At 58.0% G+C, this 15,728-nt stretch overlaps 8 protein-coding genes across 8 annotated transcripts in view; 5 read left to right on the forward strand and 3 right to left on the reverse strand.

Moving 5' to 3' along the window:
• Positions 1-1,427: 1,427 nt before the first annotated feature.
• Positions 1,428-6,175, forward strand: SDRG_10903 (5-oxoprolinase (ATP-hydrolysing)). The gene is made up of 17 exons (XM_008616919.1): positions 1,428-1,593; positions 1,641-1,878; positions 1,924-2,073; positions 2,126-2,239; positions 2,289-2,586; positions 2,650-2,958; positions 3,013-3,179; positions 3,227-3,315; positions 3,365-3,485; positions 3,537-3,653; positions 3,696-4,150; positions 4,201-4,459; positions 4,505-4,684; positions 4,734-5,030; positions 5,078-5,332; positions 5,384-5,761; positions 5,805-6,175. The coding sequence occupies exons 1-17, from the start codon at positions 1,454-1,456 to the stop codon at positions 6,084-6,086; spliced, it is 3,849 nt and encodes a 1,282-aa protein (XP_008615141.1). The 5' UTR covers positions 1,428-1,453; the 3' UTR covers positions 6,087-6,175.
• Positions 6,176-7,130: 955 nt separating this feature from the next.
• On the forward strand, positions 7,131-8,184 carry SDRG_10904 (hypothetical protein; the record flags this gene model as incomplete). The annotated part of the gene is made up of 1 exon (XM_008616920.1): positions 7,131-8,184. Exon 1 carries the CDS (start codon positions 7,144-7,146, stop codon positions 8,182-8,184), a length of 1,041 nt encoding a protein of 346 aa, XP_008615142.1. The 5' UTR covers positions 7,131-7,143.
• A 729-nt stretch (positions 8,185-8,913) lies between these two features.
• SDRG_10905 (hypothetical protein) lies at positions 8,914-10,500 on the forward strand. The gene has a single exon (XM_008616921.1). The coding sequence runs from the start codon at positions 8,950-8,952 to the stop codon at positions 10,312-10,314; it is 1,365 nt and encodes a 454-aa protein (XP_008615143.1). The 5' UTR covers positions 8,914-8,949; the 3' UTR covers positions 10,315-10,500.
• Positions 10,431-10,880, reverse strand: SDRG_10906 (hypothetical protein; the record flags this gene model as incomplete). The annotated part of the gene is made up of 2 exons (XM_008616922.1): positions 10,431-10,646; positions 10,701-10,880. The coding sequence occupies 2 exons, from the start codon at positions 10,878-10,880 to the stop codon at positions 10,431-10,433; spliced, it is 396 nt and encodes a 131-aa protein (XP_008615144.1).
• Positions 10,881-11,252: 372 nt separating this feature from the next.
• On the forward strand, positions 11,253-12,698 carry SDRG_10907 (pyridoxal kinase). Its single transcript, XM_008616923.1, has 7 exons — positions 11,253-11,551; positions 11,594-11,796; positions 11,846-11,907; positions 11,957-12,012; positions 12,059-12,419; positions 12,465-12,511; positions 12,558-12,698. Exons 1-7 carry the CDS (start codon positions 11,276-11,278, stop codon positions 12,582-12,584), a joined length of 1,032 nt encoding a protein of 343 aa, XP_008615145.1. The 5' UTR covers positions 11,253-11,275; the 3' UTR covers positions 12,585-12,698.
• Positions 12,594-14,404, reverse strand: SDRG_10908 (hypothetical protein). The gene is made up of 8 exons (XM_008616924.1): positions 14,266-14,404; positions 13,696-14,220; positions 13,555-13,649; positions 13,414-13,507; positions 13,128-13,363; positions 12,990-13,083; positions 12,818-12,936; positions 12,594-12,772 (listed from the first exon to the last, which is right to left on the reverse strand). Exons 1-8 carry the CDS (start codon positions 14,377-14,379, stop codon positions 12,661-12,663), a joined length of 1,389 nt encoding a protein of 462 aa, XP_008615146.1. The 5' UTR covers positions 14,380-14,404; the 3' UTR covers positions 12,594-12,660.
• A 136-nt stretch (positions 14,405-14,540) lies between these two features.
• On the forward strand, positions 14,541-15,459 carry SDRG_10909 (hypothetical protein; the record flags this gene model as incomplete). The annotated part of the gene is made up of 3 exons (XM_008616925.1): positions 14,541-14,904; positions 14,954-15,052; positions 15,101-15,459. 3 exons carry the CDS (start codon positions 14,541-14,543, stop codon positions 15,457-15,459), a joined length of 822 nt encoding a protein of 273 aa, XP_008615147.1.
• A 107-nt stretch (positions 15,460-15,566) lies between these two features.
• The window catches only part of SDRG_10910 (hypothetical protein), a gene marked incomplete at its 3' end in the record, with an annotated part of 1,246 nt that continues 1,084 nt past the window's right edge, over positions 15,567-15,728 (reverse strand). Inside the window, exon 4 of the mRNA XM_008616926.1 lies at positions 15,567-15,659. Coding sequence (XP_008615148.1) covers positions 15,567-15,659 — 93 coding nt within the window. The remainder of the gene's footprint in view (positions 15,660-15,728) is intronic.

Below are 15,728 nucleotides of genomic sequence, written 5' to 3' on the forward strand. Positions count from 1 at the left end.
AGAAATGAGATCTCTGGCGAATGGCACTGATTGGAGGAATGTTCCTGAATCGACCGAGCGCGTCGCCAAATTTGTGAGCTCCGACCAGATTGTCAGTGCAGTTTGATCGCACCATGATAGGGGTTGTAGAACTTTTCCTGGTCGTCGCCCCGGTCAAAGGGTAATGTGTAGCCTTGCCTGAGTCACAGTGAGTCTATAGTGTCAGCCCACATTGTGATGGCGGACTAGTTGGACTTATATCGTGAGCAGATCTCAGCCGTTCTCTCTTTTTTGGGTTGCTTCTCGCAACTCAGAAGGGCCCCATGTGTGTTCACATGTATAATTTGTACATGTTCTTTGCCACCCCTATACACTCAGCTATACACTACTAGTAGGCAGGGCGAGGATAGCTAGCTAGTGAACCGTGATTCACATTTGATTTTATGTGACCATGACCGGATGACTGCCCATCAACACAAACTCATATAGGAACTAGAACTACTGCCTGCGGCACGGGTTCCTGTACAGTCCCATCCCATTGGTCTTCGCGTAGGACGATCTACAACGATGAATCACAGCGCCTTGTCCCCGGCCCAGTGGTTCGAGAGCTGACTAGATATGAATATCCAGTGCTCAACCACTGTATGTGGCATCAACTGCCACATTTTGCCACCAAAAGCAACTCTAACTCCAGCTCACGACGGGCTCCATATTCTACGACTCGTGCAGATATATGAACGAAGGGAAGGAGGAGTGGCTGAGGTCCCTTTTACAAAGCGAGTCGGTAGATCTGTCGCGTATTTCGCTCACTCGCGGCCACGGCGCGCCGGGCGACTTCATAAGAGCAAAACGGCACCGCCGCCACGGCCCATCGAGCTAATGAAGACGAAGGAGAGTCTCTGCTTATGCAAACTCTTTGCCATGAAGATAACGCCAACTATTGTTCACCACTCATGTCCGGTCTCTGCTGTTCGGGTGCATGAATTGTAGCGGTCCCAGCGAGTTGCTGCCGCGGCTAACACAGCTTCTACTGATGCGGGGACATTTGCTTCGACACCGATATCCAGCAGGAACTTGCGTGTGGTGTGCGAAACCGTACAACTTGTACGTGCACCTGACGACACAGCAACGGCGACTCCAAGGGTCCCCAGAACCCATGCCCAGAACCGTCTATGTCCTGTTGCTAATGACATATCCACAACGTAGCGGAAGAGGCGTGGACAGCCGAATGCATCGCTCGTAGCCTCAACCCAAGGGTATCGGACCCGCCTCCGACGTCGTCGGCAATGTTCCTACAACGTGCGCTTCTAAATTCAACCAATCAGAGCGCCGCATGTTTGCGGTCCATGCCCTACCCCCGGGACGCAATCGTTGCATACAAACCGCTAGTCATTTTATCCGTACTGTATCCGGATGCCCCGACCAAAGAGCAAAGTCACACATTCCGATTTGCGATCCTCGAGCCAGCAGCAGCATGCGATCGATCCGCGTCTCCATCGACCGAGGCGGTACCTTCACCGACGTCTACGCCGAGATGACGACGCCCAACGGTATCGACGTCAAGGTCATCAAGCTCCTCTCGGAAGACCCGGCCAACTACCCGGACGCGCCTCGGTACATGCGTGTACAGCCTCGTCCTGTGCTCATGGCGTGCGTCGTAGGGAGGGCATTCGCCGCATCTTGGAGCTCTTCACAGGCATCCCGCACCCGCGCGGTCTGCCCGTGGACACGTCGCGCCTCGAGTACATCCGCATGGGCACGACGGTCGCGACCAACGCGCTCTTGGAGCGCAACGGCGAGCGCACGGCGCTCATCATTACAAAGGGCTTCAAGGACCTCCTCTACATTGGCAACCAGTCGCGGCCCAAGATTTTCGACCTTGAGATCACAACGCCCGATGTAGGCTTGTCCGACATGCGTCGCACACGCTGATATCTCGTGTAGATGCTGTACGAAGACGTTGTCGAAGTCCACGAGCGCGTCCAGCTCGTGTACGGCAACGACCGTCAGGCGTCCGACATCAAGGGCATCAGCGGCGACTACGTGCGCGTCCTCGAGCCGCCCAACGTCGCTGAACTCCGCCAGCAGCTGCAGGTGCGCCCACCAACGTCCCTTGACTGGTCTATGTACCATCTGCATTCTTTAGGCGCTTCGCACCAAGGGCATCAAGAGCATTGCGGTCGTGCTCACGCACTCGTATACGTTCCCTCGCCACGAGCAAGCCATCGGTGCGCTCGCCAAGGAGCTCGGGTTTACCCAGGTGCGTTCACCTTGCTTTGCTAACGCCTGGTATCAACGACAGAGTCTAGATTTCGCTCTCGTCTGAGATCATGCCCATGATCAAGATGGTGCCACGTGGCTTCACGTCCTGCGCGGACGCGTACTTGACGCCAGTCATCAAGGACTACCTCGCGTCGTTCTGTTCGGGCTTTGACGCCGGCCTCGCAAACGTCAAGATTAGCTTTATGCAGTCGGACGGCGGCCTCACGCCCATGTCGAGCTTCTGCGGCAACCGCGCCATCTTGTCTGGCCCCGCGGGCGGTGTCGTCGGCTACGCGCGTACGACGCGCCCGCCCATGCACCACCAATCGCAGCAGTCGCTTCCGGGTATGATCCTTCATCCTTGCGGCATCCATATATCATGCTCACGCGTACGATATTGTCATGTAGTCATTGGCTTTGACATGGGCGGCACGTCGACCGACGTCTCGCGCTACGACGGCACGTTCGACCACGTCTTTGAGAGCGTCACGGCCAACGTCCCGATCCGCGCGCCGCAGCTCGACATCCAAACGGTCGCGGCCGGCGGCGGCTCGCGCCTCTTTTACAAGAACAACATGTTTGTCGTCGGGCCCGAGAGCGTCCGCGCGCACCCGGGCCCGGTCTGCTACCGCAAGAACGGGTACCTCAGCGTCACGGACGCCAACCTCGTCACGGGCCGGATCCTCCCCAAGTACTTTCCCCACATCTTTGGCCCACGTACGTTTTGCACGTCGATTGCATCAGCATGACAACTCATCGTGACATGTGCAGACGAGAACGAGCCGCTGGACCTCGACGGTGCGCGCAAGGCGTTCGACGCGCTCACGGCCGAGATCAATGCGAGCCAGAGCGTCCAATACTCGGTCGAAGAAGTCGCGTCCGGCTTCCTCCGCGTCGCCAACGAAGCCATGTGTCGACCGATTCGCAACCTGACGCAGGTACTTCACCCACTCTTTGATCTGAACGTCGATGACGAATAATGTAGATGCGCGGGTATGACATTAGCACCCACATCCTCGCGTGTTTCGGCGGCGCGGGTCCCCAGCACGCGTGCGCGATCGCCAAGGCCCTCGGGTGCGTCGATGTGTTGGATGTGGTCGTCTTGACTGTACCGCGATGCTAGCATGACCAAGGTCTACGTTCAGCGCTACAGTGGCATCCTCTCGGCGTATGGCCTCAGCCTCGCCGACAGCGTCATTGACAAGCAGCTGCCGGCGTCGTCGACGTACTCGGCTGCTTCCAAGGTACATTGTCCATCTTCTTGCTACGACATGGGACCCATCCTACGTACGTAGCCGAGTGTCGTGGCCAACCTGCTCGACCTTGCCAATGTTGTTCGCAGCGACCTCACGGGTGAGGGCTTTGATGAAGCGTACTGCGCGCTCGACTACTACCTCAACCTGCGCTACGAGGTAAGACGTTCTTAGCGTCGCGTTTCTGATGATGTCATCTAGGGCACGGACACGGCGCTCATGACGCGCTGTCTTGTGACTGACCCAGCGGCGCCGATCACGCAATCGCTTGCGGGCTTTGACTTTGAAGCGGCGTTTTTGGAAAAGTACCAGCAAGAATTCGGCTTCCTCCTCAGCCAGCGCGCGATTCTCATTGACGACATTCGTGTGCGCGGCACCTTCTCGCCGCCGTCCAATCAGGCGAACGATGACGCGCGGTCGTCGACGATCTCGGCGGCCATTGCGACACCGCATGCGACGACGCCGCTCTATTTCGACGACGCCAAGCTCTGGAAGGACGTGCCGGTCTACCGCCACAGCGACATGCTGGGCACGGCGACGCACCTTCTCGGGCCTGCGGTCATTATGCAGAACCAGGCGACTGTGGTCGTCGAGACCGACTGGCACGCCGAGATCCTCCCGAACGGCGACCTCTACCTCTACCTTGGCGACGAGCAGTACGTCATGGCAGCTCCTTTTGAATTCGAGCTCAGTCGGCGATGCGTAGGCAGTCGGCCGACAATGAAGCGGATTTGCGCCACGTCCCCGTCGTCATGGACCCGATCCAGCTCTCGGTGTTTTCACACCGGTTCATGGGCATCGCCGAGCAGATGGGGCGGACGTTGGCGCGCACGTCGGTCTCGGTCAACATCAAGGAGCGCCTCGACTTTTCGTGCGCGCTTTTCGGGCCGGACGGCGGCCTCGTCGCCAACGCGCCGCACTTGCCCGTGCACCTCGGCGCCATGCAGCAAGCCGTGCGCTTCCAGGTATGTCTTTTTTGTTTCAACCTACAAAAATTGATAGATTGATAGATGGAGTACTGGGGCGACAACATTCGCGAAGGCGACGTTCTCGTGTCCAACCACCCGCAGCTCGCGGGCGGGAGCCACCTTCCAGATATTACCGTCATGACGCCCGTCTTTGAGCACGGCAAGATCGTCTTCTTCGTCGCGAGTCGCGGCCACCACGCCGACATTGGCGGGATTGCACCGGTACAACGCCCAGGGTTGCTCTGTACGAGCGCTTATGTATCGTCAACAGGGCTCGATGCCGCCGCTCTCCAAGTGCTTGGCGGAAGAAGGCGCGGCCATTGTCGCGTTCAAGCTCGTCGACGGCCGCGACGGCCAGTTCCAGGAGGCCGGCATCACCGACATTTTGCTGCAAAAGGGCAAAGTCGACAGCGTCGGGCGGCCCGCGATCGGCACGCGCAACCTCCGCGACAACCTCTCGGACCTCAAGGCGCAGGTCGCCGCCAACCAAAAGGGCGTCCACCTCATGCAGGACCTCATTCGCGAGTACACGCTCCGCGTTGTCACCGCCTACATGACGTTCATCCAAGTACTTGACCCTCTGACGATCGATAATGGCACTTACACGCTGCGTAGGAGACGGCCGAGCAGGCGGTGCGCACGATGCTGCACGAGTTCTCGCTGTCGCAGGGCCTCCCCGAGGTCGGCAGCGTCGCCGCCGAGGACTTTATGGACGATGGGACGCGTCTCGCGCTCAAAATCACGATCGACCGCCGCACCGACAGCGCAATCTTTGACTTTACTGGCACGGGCGCCGAGGTCTTCGGCAACATCAACGCGCCGCCCGCCGTGACGTACTCGGCCATCATCTACTGCCTCCGCTGCCTCCTCGTACGTGCTGTGGCCATGCTGTGACCATGGTTTGACATGTAAATCGACTAGATTGGCGACGACCTGCCGCTCAACCAAGGCTGCTTGACGCCGATCCAAGTCATCTTCCCCAAGGACGGCAGCATCCTCAACCCGAGCTCGACGGCGGCCGTCGTCGGCGGCAACGTGCTCACGTCCCAGCGCGTGACGGACGTCATCTTCCTCGCGTTCAAAGCCGCCGCGGCGTCCCAAGGCTGCATGAACAACCTTACCTTTGGCTCGGACACGCTCGGCGGCTACTACGAGACGATCGCTGGTGGTGCCGGGGCCGGGCCGCACTGGCACGGCCGCAGCGGCGTGCACACGCACATGACCAACACGCGCATCACGGACCCCGAGATCCTCGAGAAGCGCTACCCGGTCCTCCTCGAGTCATTTGGGCTGCGTCCGGTACCATTTTCTTTGGTACAAATTACAGTCTAACGCGGTGTAGGGTTCCGGTGGTCGCGGTCGCTTCAACGGCGGCGACGGTGTCGTGCGCGCACTCAAGTTCTTGGAGCCGATGACGGTGAGCATTCTCTCGGAGCGGCGCGCGTTCCAGCCGTACGGCCTGGAGGGCGGCGAGCCCGGAGCCCGCGGCCAGAACCTGTTGCAGTACCCGGACGGCCGCCAAGTCAACTTGGGCGGCAAGAACACGGTGCAAGTGACGCCGGGCGATGTGCTCACGATTCGGTCGCCCGGCGGTGGCGGCTACGGCCCCGTTGCGTCGACCTAGCGGACGTCGTTCGTCGCCAAATGTATCTCGTTAGTGTCAGCTGTGTTGAATGCCTTTGTACAACAATTGGATTTGTGAACTTTGCAATCTCTTCATTGGGCAAAGCTGGCGGCCTCCCTGTACATGAATGTGAAATGCTAGTAGTCGATGGTCTTGAGGCTTGGAGTCCGAACCACCAGCCCAAGCCTTGGAGTGGTGGCCCCGAGGAAGCGATGTGATACCGGAACCAGTCGTTGGAACCCGCAGCTTCAACGATCACCAACCACCTTGCCCGAGCGGATCCTGGATCGCTGATATCGGAGAACGAGAGCTTGGGATAGGATTTGAACCTAGCGTGGTTGCACTGGCGCCATTTCGACCTCTCCTACCTCAAATAGCCCGCAACTTCCACGACGACGCATAGGAGCGCGAAGTATGCATGGAAAAGACTCTTACGCGTAGTTAGTATTGAGTATTTTATTTCCTATAACTCTGGTATGCATTGATCATCTACGCATCGCGTTATGGATCGCGATAAGACCTTGGCCGTTAGGTGTTGCAAGCTCATAGGTAGCTGAACACACTATCGCTGCAGGCGAGCCGGCTTCCATCACAGGAGATGAACAAGACACCAGCCTTGATCCTCCCATGCGACCAAATGCCATTGCCGATCCTTTTAGCTCCCATTTCGGTACCCTTGGGCTGCGCCGAGTCGTGTAGACTCGGCCACAACATGTCTATAAGCCCTTGTCGAGGAAGGTCACGCGACGGTTGACGCCACTCTGCAACGTGCGAGATGCAAGGACGCGGCGACAAATCTTGTCCAGCAAGTGGTAGCTAGCTGAACTGAACCTTTGACGGCCATCGGCTATGTGCAATGGTATCATGTGTCGTCTCATCCTCGACGGCCCCTAGACCAAGTGCTAAGAAACGCAAGTCGAAAGCGATAGAAGCAGATCGCTGCCGACCACTGACCTCATCCACAGTCGCGAATTCTAAGCTCATTTTTACGTCGCAAGCAACACGGCTAGCATCGTTTGTGCTTTCTCATTTTTCAATTCTCGAGCGCCTTGCCACGATGAAGTCGATTCCGTGCCTCCTCCTCGCCGCGTCGGCCGCACACGGCTTCAGTCTTGCTGGCCCCGAAAAGGCCGAGGTCATGACCAAGCTCGCAGCATGGAAGTCGAGCCGGGCCGGGAAGAACGCGGCGGTCAACGGCTTTCTTCCGCCCAAGCCGGCGCACGGCAATGCCGAAGACGACGAGGTTGCTCGGTTTGCCACCACCCAAAAGATTGTTGACGAGCTCAACAAGCAGCACAAGGGCGCAGTCTTTTCGACCGACAACCAGTTTGCACTTTTGACGGAAGCTGAATTTGCGGCCTTTGTCAAAGGCGCGTTCACGCACGAGGCGCCGGTGCGCCAACTGCGCGCCGACGACATTCAGCTGACGCTGACGCAAGCTCAACAAGAAGCCACGGCCATTGACTGGACGACCAACAAGTGCATGTCGGCCGTGCGCAACCAAGGCAGCTGTGGCTCATGCTGGGCATTCGCCGCTGTCGGCGCTGTCGAAGCTGCTCACTGCCTCGTGACTCAGTCGCTTTTTGACTTTTCCGAGCAGCAGCTCGTGAGCTGCGCGTCGAGTGCGGGCTACGGCTGCCAAGGCGGGTGGCCCAACAAGGCGCTGGATTACATTGCCCAGACCGGTCTCTGCACCGAGGCAGCTTTCCCGTACGCCTCGGGTAGCACCAGCCAGAACGGCGTGTGCAAAACGTGCACAAAGACCAAGGCGCGCGTGGGCAAGGCGGTCAACATCAAAGGCGAGGGTGCGCTCCAAACTGCACTCGATAAGCAGCCCGTGACGGTGGTCGTCGAGGCCGGCAACAACGTGTGGCGCAACTACAAGAGCGGCGTCGTGCAGAGCTGCCCGGGTGCGCAGTCGGACCACGCGGTGATTGCTGTCGGCTACGGCTCCACGAACGGTGTGAACCACTTCAAGATCAAGAACTCGTGGGGCACAAGCTGGGGTGAAGCGGGCTACATCTACCTCAAGCGCGGCGTCGCTGGCAAGGGCATGTGCAACGTGGCCGAAGCACCAACGTACCCAAAAATGGCGTAGCCGACGACGAGATAGCTTTAGCAAAAAACAAGTGCAAAAAGCATACAACATGGATATATTGGGGAAATTTTAGCGTCGTGCAAGTGGTTTGTGCTCGTTCGAGCCGGAAGTGCTGTGATGATTATGCCAATTCACACTTTTAACGCCCACGCGATATTAGACCAGTTTCCCGCGGATACCTCGTCCTAATCTATGGATTTGGTTGCGATTGGGTGGATAGACAGACATGGGCGCGGTGCCGAGGTGCAGGAATACGAGGGCAGCATCACTGTAGCCGTCAGACTGGACCACGAACACGCGTCTACTCTTGTTTTCTTCAGTGCGCGTTGGGGGGACACACGGAGGTCTTGACAACCGTCAACGGTTTGCTGGGTGCTTCAAGAAAGGCCCGCAGCGCCGTCATCCTTCGTTGAACTTTGAAATAAGTTGACTGCATGCTTGGTATTTCGATAGTCTATGCTCGCGAGGCATGGTGGACATGGTGGCGGTGAGGCCGAGCTGCCTTGAAGGTACAGCCAGCAGACTCGAGTGCTGAGTGTGGGCGTTAGCTGTAGACGTTGATCTGGGCAAGATCCGTTGTCGCTGCCGTTGATTGGTTGATTAATCGGCCAATCGCTATCCGAATAAAAGTGCATCTATTTCCAGTTGAATTTCCGTGCTTCTTTTTATTCTATAACTTGATATCTGTATGTCCGAGTCGGTTGGCAGAATAAAAAAGCGTCGGCCTTACCCTGTTCTGTCCATTTCCATAAAATTCGCGTCGCCATGATGATCCCGGAAGCGATCAAGGCCTTCCTCGCCGTGAAGCCGGCGCCGCCCGTCGACGAGGAGAAGGACTACGTCTTCGTCGGCGCCGAGAACCTCCATCTACCGCCGCCGCCGCCGGTGCTCTCAGCCTCGGGCACGGGCGTCGTCGCCATGAAGAAGCCGGTCATGCAGCCCATCGTCGAAGATATTCCCGATGCGGACGAAGCCATCCCATATATGCCTAGCCTCGGGTCGTCGACCGAGATCAAGAAGCTCGACGACTACAACGATACGATCAACACTGCACAGGCCTTCCTCGACTCACGCCTGCTCCAGTTTTCGACGTACAGCCTCATGGGCGGCATGACGGACTCGATGATGCTGCTGACGCCGCGCCAGAAGCAGCACGTGCAGCTTGTGACAGAAGACGAAGACTTTGTCATGCCATACTCGCACAAGAAGCACACAGTGGGCATGGGCTGGTCCAAGTGCCCGAGCTTGGACCGCGAGAGCCGCGAGTGCTTGCGCCAGCTCGAAGAGCACGGTGTGTCGTACGAGCCCCACGACACGGCTTACAGCGTCAAGTACCTCGCGCCCGTCCTGCCGTTCGGCGACTGTCTCTTTCTCAGCATGGAGCAGCTCACGATCCACACGGAAGGCGTTGAGCATTTGTCGCCGTCCCGCCTCCGCCATGAAGCCGCCAAGCACTTTTACATGCGGTACGCCGCGTCGACGCCGGACGAGAAGGCCAAGATGGACCAAACCATCCGCAATCTGTACCACCCAGACTTGCGAGGTGGGTGGGGCGTGAGCCCGACCCAAGCGCGCCGCTTTGTGGCGCCGCGCGCCGACAAGGACTGGCTCGTCGCGCGCATCTACGAGCTCCAAGACCGGGGGTACTCGTGGACGAAGGCGGCGGAAATGGTCTACTCGGAGCACGCGCAGCCCGTGCTCAACGTCGAAACGTACTGCAAGTACATGTGCGTCGGCAGCGACTTTGACGCGAACGAGCACTTTCTCATCTGCATGACGTACTCGCGTCACGGCCTCGTCTCGATCGACAACGACCCGGACAACCGGCGGGTCGCGTGGGGCGACGACATTGTGCTCGAGTCGCTCGCAACGGCCTTCCAGCGGGATATCTTTGTCGTGCTCGTGGGCATGGGCCAAACGTTTTTCCTGCCGCACCGGCCACACGAGCTCGACCCGTCGCTCTCGCTCTCGCAGAGCCAGCGTCACACGGGCGAGAAGGGCCTCTCGCCGTGGTTCATCCTCATGCGCATGACGGGCGGCGACCGCGGCGGCGACCACTACGAGCCCATGCATTGCCAGCGGCTCCGAGGCGACGGCTACGAGCAGTTTGGCACGATCGGTGATTTGTAGACGATAACGAAGAAGAGAGCCTGTATCTTAGCTAGATGGGCGTCCGTTGACATCAAACGACGAGTGGTCATTGTAGTTTATATGGTGACAATGGACGGTGGCGTACAGTCTTGTGTTTACTGGCCGATCGTGTTCAGGCTCTCCTCCCACTTGGCCATGTTGCCAGCGACCTTGGCCCACTCCTCAAACGTCTCGTCGGCGATCGACGGGATGACCGAGTTCGTCGAGGCCGGCGCCGTGACGGCTTCGACCTTGGGGGCTTCCTTCTTGCTGCTGGGGAACCACAGAGGCGCCGTGAGCACCGTGTAGATACCGAGCGTCGCCATGACGATCTACATATCGATGTGATGAGCGTCGACGCGCGAGCCGCATGGGAATCTATGTACCTGGTAGTCCTCCGGGAGCTTCGAGCGGATGACCGCTTCGATGCCCGTCGGCGGGGGGCCCGAGTGGGCATGGCCCGCCATGCCGCGCGAGCCGGCCGGCTTCATCGCGCGAGTAACCTGCGTCAAACGACCCAACATCTTCGTGATTTTCAACTGACTGTGGAATGGCTCCACCACCATAGAATTGACCAAATTACCTCTGAGAAGCAATAACTTTCTATCCAGACAGACCCGCGACAATGCATCTTCTATCCGGACGCAGTCGGTCACCGGCCGTGGCTAAATGCACCCCACCACCAGGTCAAGGTGGCGACCTCGCCGACGCGCTAGAGAACATGGTACTAGCATTGTTTGGCATACCAAAAGGCGCCAACGCATGCCACCACACGTGCTGCTTTGGAAGACACTGCGTCCGATATTGTCTGCACCGTCGACACACGCAGTCTGAGGCGAAAAGGCTCCCAAACCGCTTGAGTGGTCTCCATCAATGAAACTCAACGCTCTTGGCGCATAAGTACGCATTTGCCCAAAGGACCTTGTGCTCGTATAGCACCGTGAAGCTCTTCTCAAGGTGCATGCTGGGAACACGAGTCGGCAAGGAAGCACCCCGATTTCACTCCAGCTGTCTTTTCGATGGCCATACAAATCGCAAGATGCCAGTTGTCAACCGCACGTTTCACTCGCCGCTGCAGGCTAAAGGCACGCAACCCATACTGGGTGTTTTCAACTTTGCCATGACGGACGCCCGCGTGCTCTCGATCCAATCCCACGTTGTCCATGGCTACGTGGGCAACCGCAGCGCCGTCTTCCCGCTGCAGCTCCTCGGCGTCGAGGTCGACGTTCTCAACACGGTACATGCCACGCGATCATGAGACGCTTGACGCTGCGTGCAGGTGCATCTGAGCAACCACACGGGCTACAAGAAGTTCCGCGGCCAGCGCATGGACGCAGCGCAGCTTGAAGAGGTGGTCTTGGGCCTCGAAGAGAACGACCTGCTCAACTACTCGCACCTCTTGACGGGCTACATTGGCAGCCCCGGCCTGGCCCAAGCCATTGTCAACACGCTCACAAAGCTCCGTGCCAAGAACAAGGACACGTACGCGGTCAACTTGCAGTGCTGCAGTCGATCTCATGCAGCGTCGTAGACTCTATGTGTGCGACCCGGTCATGGGCGATGAGAACAAGCTCTACGTGCCCCGCGAGCTCGGTCCGCGTCTTTGGCTTATCAATCTCGCTCACATCTGATACTTTCTTAGTCGACATCTACCGCGACCAGATCATTCCGCTGGCCGACATTGTGACGCCCAACCAGGTACGACTTGGCTCGCTCTGTAACGAGATCTTAGCTGGTGGCGTAGTTTGAGTGCGAGCTCTTGACGGGTCTGCCCATGACGTGCGACACGGACGTCATCCAAGCGTGCCGCCACCTCCATGGCATGGGTCCCAAGATCGTCGTCATTAGCAGCTTCCTCACCAGCGACGATGCCGAGACGCTCTTCATTTATGCCAGCGAGAAGATCTCAGGCACCGAATTCCAGCAGTTCAAGATGGAAATCCCGCGCCTGCAGGAGTACTACTCGGGCACGGGGGACCTCTTTGCTGCGCTACTCCTTGGCTGGCTCTCGAGACCCGATGTGGGCTTGAAGTCGGCCGTTGAAAACATCGTGGCGTCCATCCAAGCCGTGCTCAAGCGCACGTCGGCCGCGCAATCTGCGAACCGTACGACAAGTGCTGTCGTTCTGCGCTCAGCTCGTTTGTTTGTAGGCGAGCTCAAGCTCATTCAGAGCCGCCATGACCTCGAGTTTCCGACGGTATGTCGACAAGGGCATGGTGCAGCGAGCCACATCTGTATCGTAGGTGACGATCCATGCGACGGCGTTTTAGACTCGATGCTGCGTCTGTGTCGTAGTACATTTGTAGCAAGAAGATCCAATACGTGTACTGCTCAGGATGAACCATCTCACATCGACTTGACATTCGTGGGGCGGTTCTGGAGCCCCGTGTTGAGCTGCTGCAGCGCAGAAGTCCACTTGGCGAGGGCCTCGACCGTCTTGACGTTCGTCTCGCGCGACCTACGCATTTGTGTGAGCCATATTGCTCTCTCCGAAGCCTTCTACCGCTGGTGCTCTAAGCTGAAGAGCACGCCGCGCTGCTGGTCGATCTTGCGGTGCAAGCGACCGTCGTTGATGAGTTCGACCATGAGCAACTCCACGTCTTCGACCGGAATATTCATGTCCTACAAGAAAAGTGTGTGCTCAAGACGATCGCAAGCACCCTGTGCTGTCGTACGCTCGCAATCGATGCCAAAAGCACCGACTGGTACGGGCCCACGAGCTTCAAGATGACTTGCGAACGAATGTTGCGCAGGAGCGGGTCCAAGTACCTACGTAGGATTCGAAATGCAAACAAGAAGGCGGAATGGCGCACCGCTTCATGAGAGGATCGCTGCTGATTTGGTTCTTGGGGTTCTTGAGGATCTTTTCAAACTGCTGAATGTCGTTGCTGTCGTACGCAGCGCGAAGGAGCAACATCGCGTTGATCTCGTCCACGTCCTTGAAGACCTTGGCCTCGCGCGAGTCGAACGGGTTGATGTCCGAGCTTGCCAGCATGTTGGCCAGGACGACATACTTGAGGCACTGCTTGGCGCGAGCGTTGCCTGCTTCCTAAGTGCATCGATGACATGAGCCGACTGCAGCCAGAAATGTAAACGAACCTGGTAGTTGCGGAACGACTCGAAGAACTCGTTGTACGCATCCATCCACAAGCTTTCGCTCATGTACATCTTGCCGCCCTCTTCGCGGATGACGCTGCAAGACAAGGTCAGCATGCGCCTTCCTGGGCAAGGCCACATTACCCCATGATGCGAGGGTCCGAGATGGCCGCGTCCAAGCCGAGCGTCTTTGGGTACAACACCTTCATCTTCTTCGTGTCGTTCGTGGCCGTGCAGAGCTAATCCATGTGTGAGCATTTATGGTGCTTGTCCTCGGCGTCGTACCTGAATCTCCAAGCAGTAGACATCGAGGAGCGACGTCGCCTTGCTCGTGTCGTCCGAGCCGTCGGGCAGCTTGCACGACGCATGCAGCTCCTCCAAGACGCGATGTAGCGGCGCGTAGTCGCCAAGTTCGAGGTAGAGCTTCCCGAGCTTGATGTTGGTTTGGAACCAGAGGCGGTCGTTGCTCGCGACGCGGAGCGCGTCGAGCGTCATCGTGTACATCTTGGAGATGATCGTGGCCGAGAGCGACGAGACGATGTCGAGGATGCTGTTGATCGAGTCCGTGCACTCGTTGCGCGTGACGTTCGGGAGGAGCTGGAGCATCTCGGCGTAGTGACCGACCATCTCGTCGGGCTTGCCGAGGTGCGCGCAGAGCTTGACGATGTTCTCGAGCGACATGAAGCGGTACTTGGTGTTGTCCTTCTCCTTGGACGTCGACTCGCTTTGGAGTGACACGACCTGGAGAAAGAGCTGGAGGGCGCGGGTCGGATCCGAGTTCTTGCAGTCGTCTGCCTCGTAGAAGGTGTTCTAGGTACCGCCATGAGCCCCGTCGTCGCCTCGCTCCTCATGTACCTCGATCTTGACGGCCGTCTCGTCAACCATCTCTTCCTCGCCCTCGTCCGGCTGGGAGCCGCCATAGTCGCTCTCGTACTCGTACTCGTACTCGCTTCCTTCGTCGGAGCTCATGATTCTCTCTGTCAAGCTAAAATCCTGGCCCCTGTCGCCAGCCCATACAAACTTCAAGCAGATTTAAATGTGGCATTTCCCACCATATGTGCCGAAAATAAGAAACAATCCATTCCGAATGGACCAATAGCATCGCGCCTTGCACACTTGAATTTGGCTCGATGGCGAAGCGCGGATCAAACGCAAGCTTCCGCGCCCTGCGGTCGCTCTTCAAGGACGTCGAGTTGCCTCCGTCGATCAAGCCCCATGAAGAAGCCTTCGTGAAGCGCGTCTTCTCGGCCCTCGAGTCGCAGCGCATGGCCAGCCTCAGCTCGAGCGAGAAGGCCGACCTGCCCGGTGGCGATGTCCCCGAAATCGCATTTGCCGGACGCTCGAATGTCGGCAAGTCATCGCTCATCAACGCTCTGACGTCGTCCACGATCATGAAGGCGTCCAAGACGCCTGGTCGGACGCAGCTGCTGCACTTTGTGTCGGTGGGCGGCAAGCCCGGTGGCCAGCCCGACATTGCACTTGTCGATATGCCTGGTACCATCATCACCAACATGAGATACTCATTCCTCATGCTCGGATGTAGGATATGGCTTTGCGCAAGCGCCTAAGTCGATGGTGGACGACTGGCATCGCCTTGTCGGTCGCTATATTAAGCATCGCACGGGCAGCAACCTCAAGCATGGTACGCTACCTCGTCCTGCCACGATCGCATTTTATTGGTCATCTCTAGTGTTTCTGCTCATCGACAGTCGTCGCGGCATTACGTCGGTGGATCAGGACTTTATGGACCTCATGGAAGACCTCGACACAGACTTCCAGGTCGTCTTCACCAAGGTCGACGCGCTCTCGACAGCTGCTCTTGAGAAGACAATCGCGACGGCCGAGGCCAGCGTTCAAAAGTACATGCGCATGCATCCCATTTTGCACCTACTGAGCTCGAAAGAGAATCTCGGTGTGCGTGAGATTCGCAACCAAATCGTCACCATGAGTGGTGTCCTCTCGACGCTCCAAACCAAGGCCCAAAAGCGCCAGAACAAGGAGCTCGAAGCCGAGGCAGCTCTTCTTGAACAGACACCGCCCACACCGTAGCGCTCTCAAGAAATCTGTGCATTACCGTCACTACAGGCGCATGACGGAAATGAGTTCTTAGGCCCAGCGCTATACTACAAGTAATTGATTAAAATAGAGATGCAAAGCTAAACAATGTTGTTTTGGTGCTGGCTGTGGAACGCCGCCCAGCGACACTTGGCGTACGCTTCAAAGTCAAAGTCGATCGTCGACTGCGTCGCCTGGATAAAGCCCCACAACGACCAAAACAGGTGCGTCGCCAGCGCATACGTGTTGGCTTCATTCCGCAG

This window comes from Saprolegnia diclina (assembly GCF_000281045.1).
Source record: "Saprolegnia diclina VS20 unplaced genomic scaffold supercont1.38, whole genome shotgun sequence".
NCBI classification, from domain to species: Eukaryota; Oomycota; class Saprolegniomycetes; order Saprolegniales; family Saprolegniaceae; genus Saprolegnia; species Saprolegnia diclina.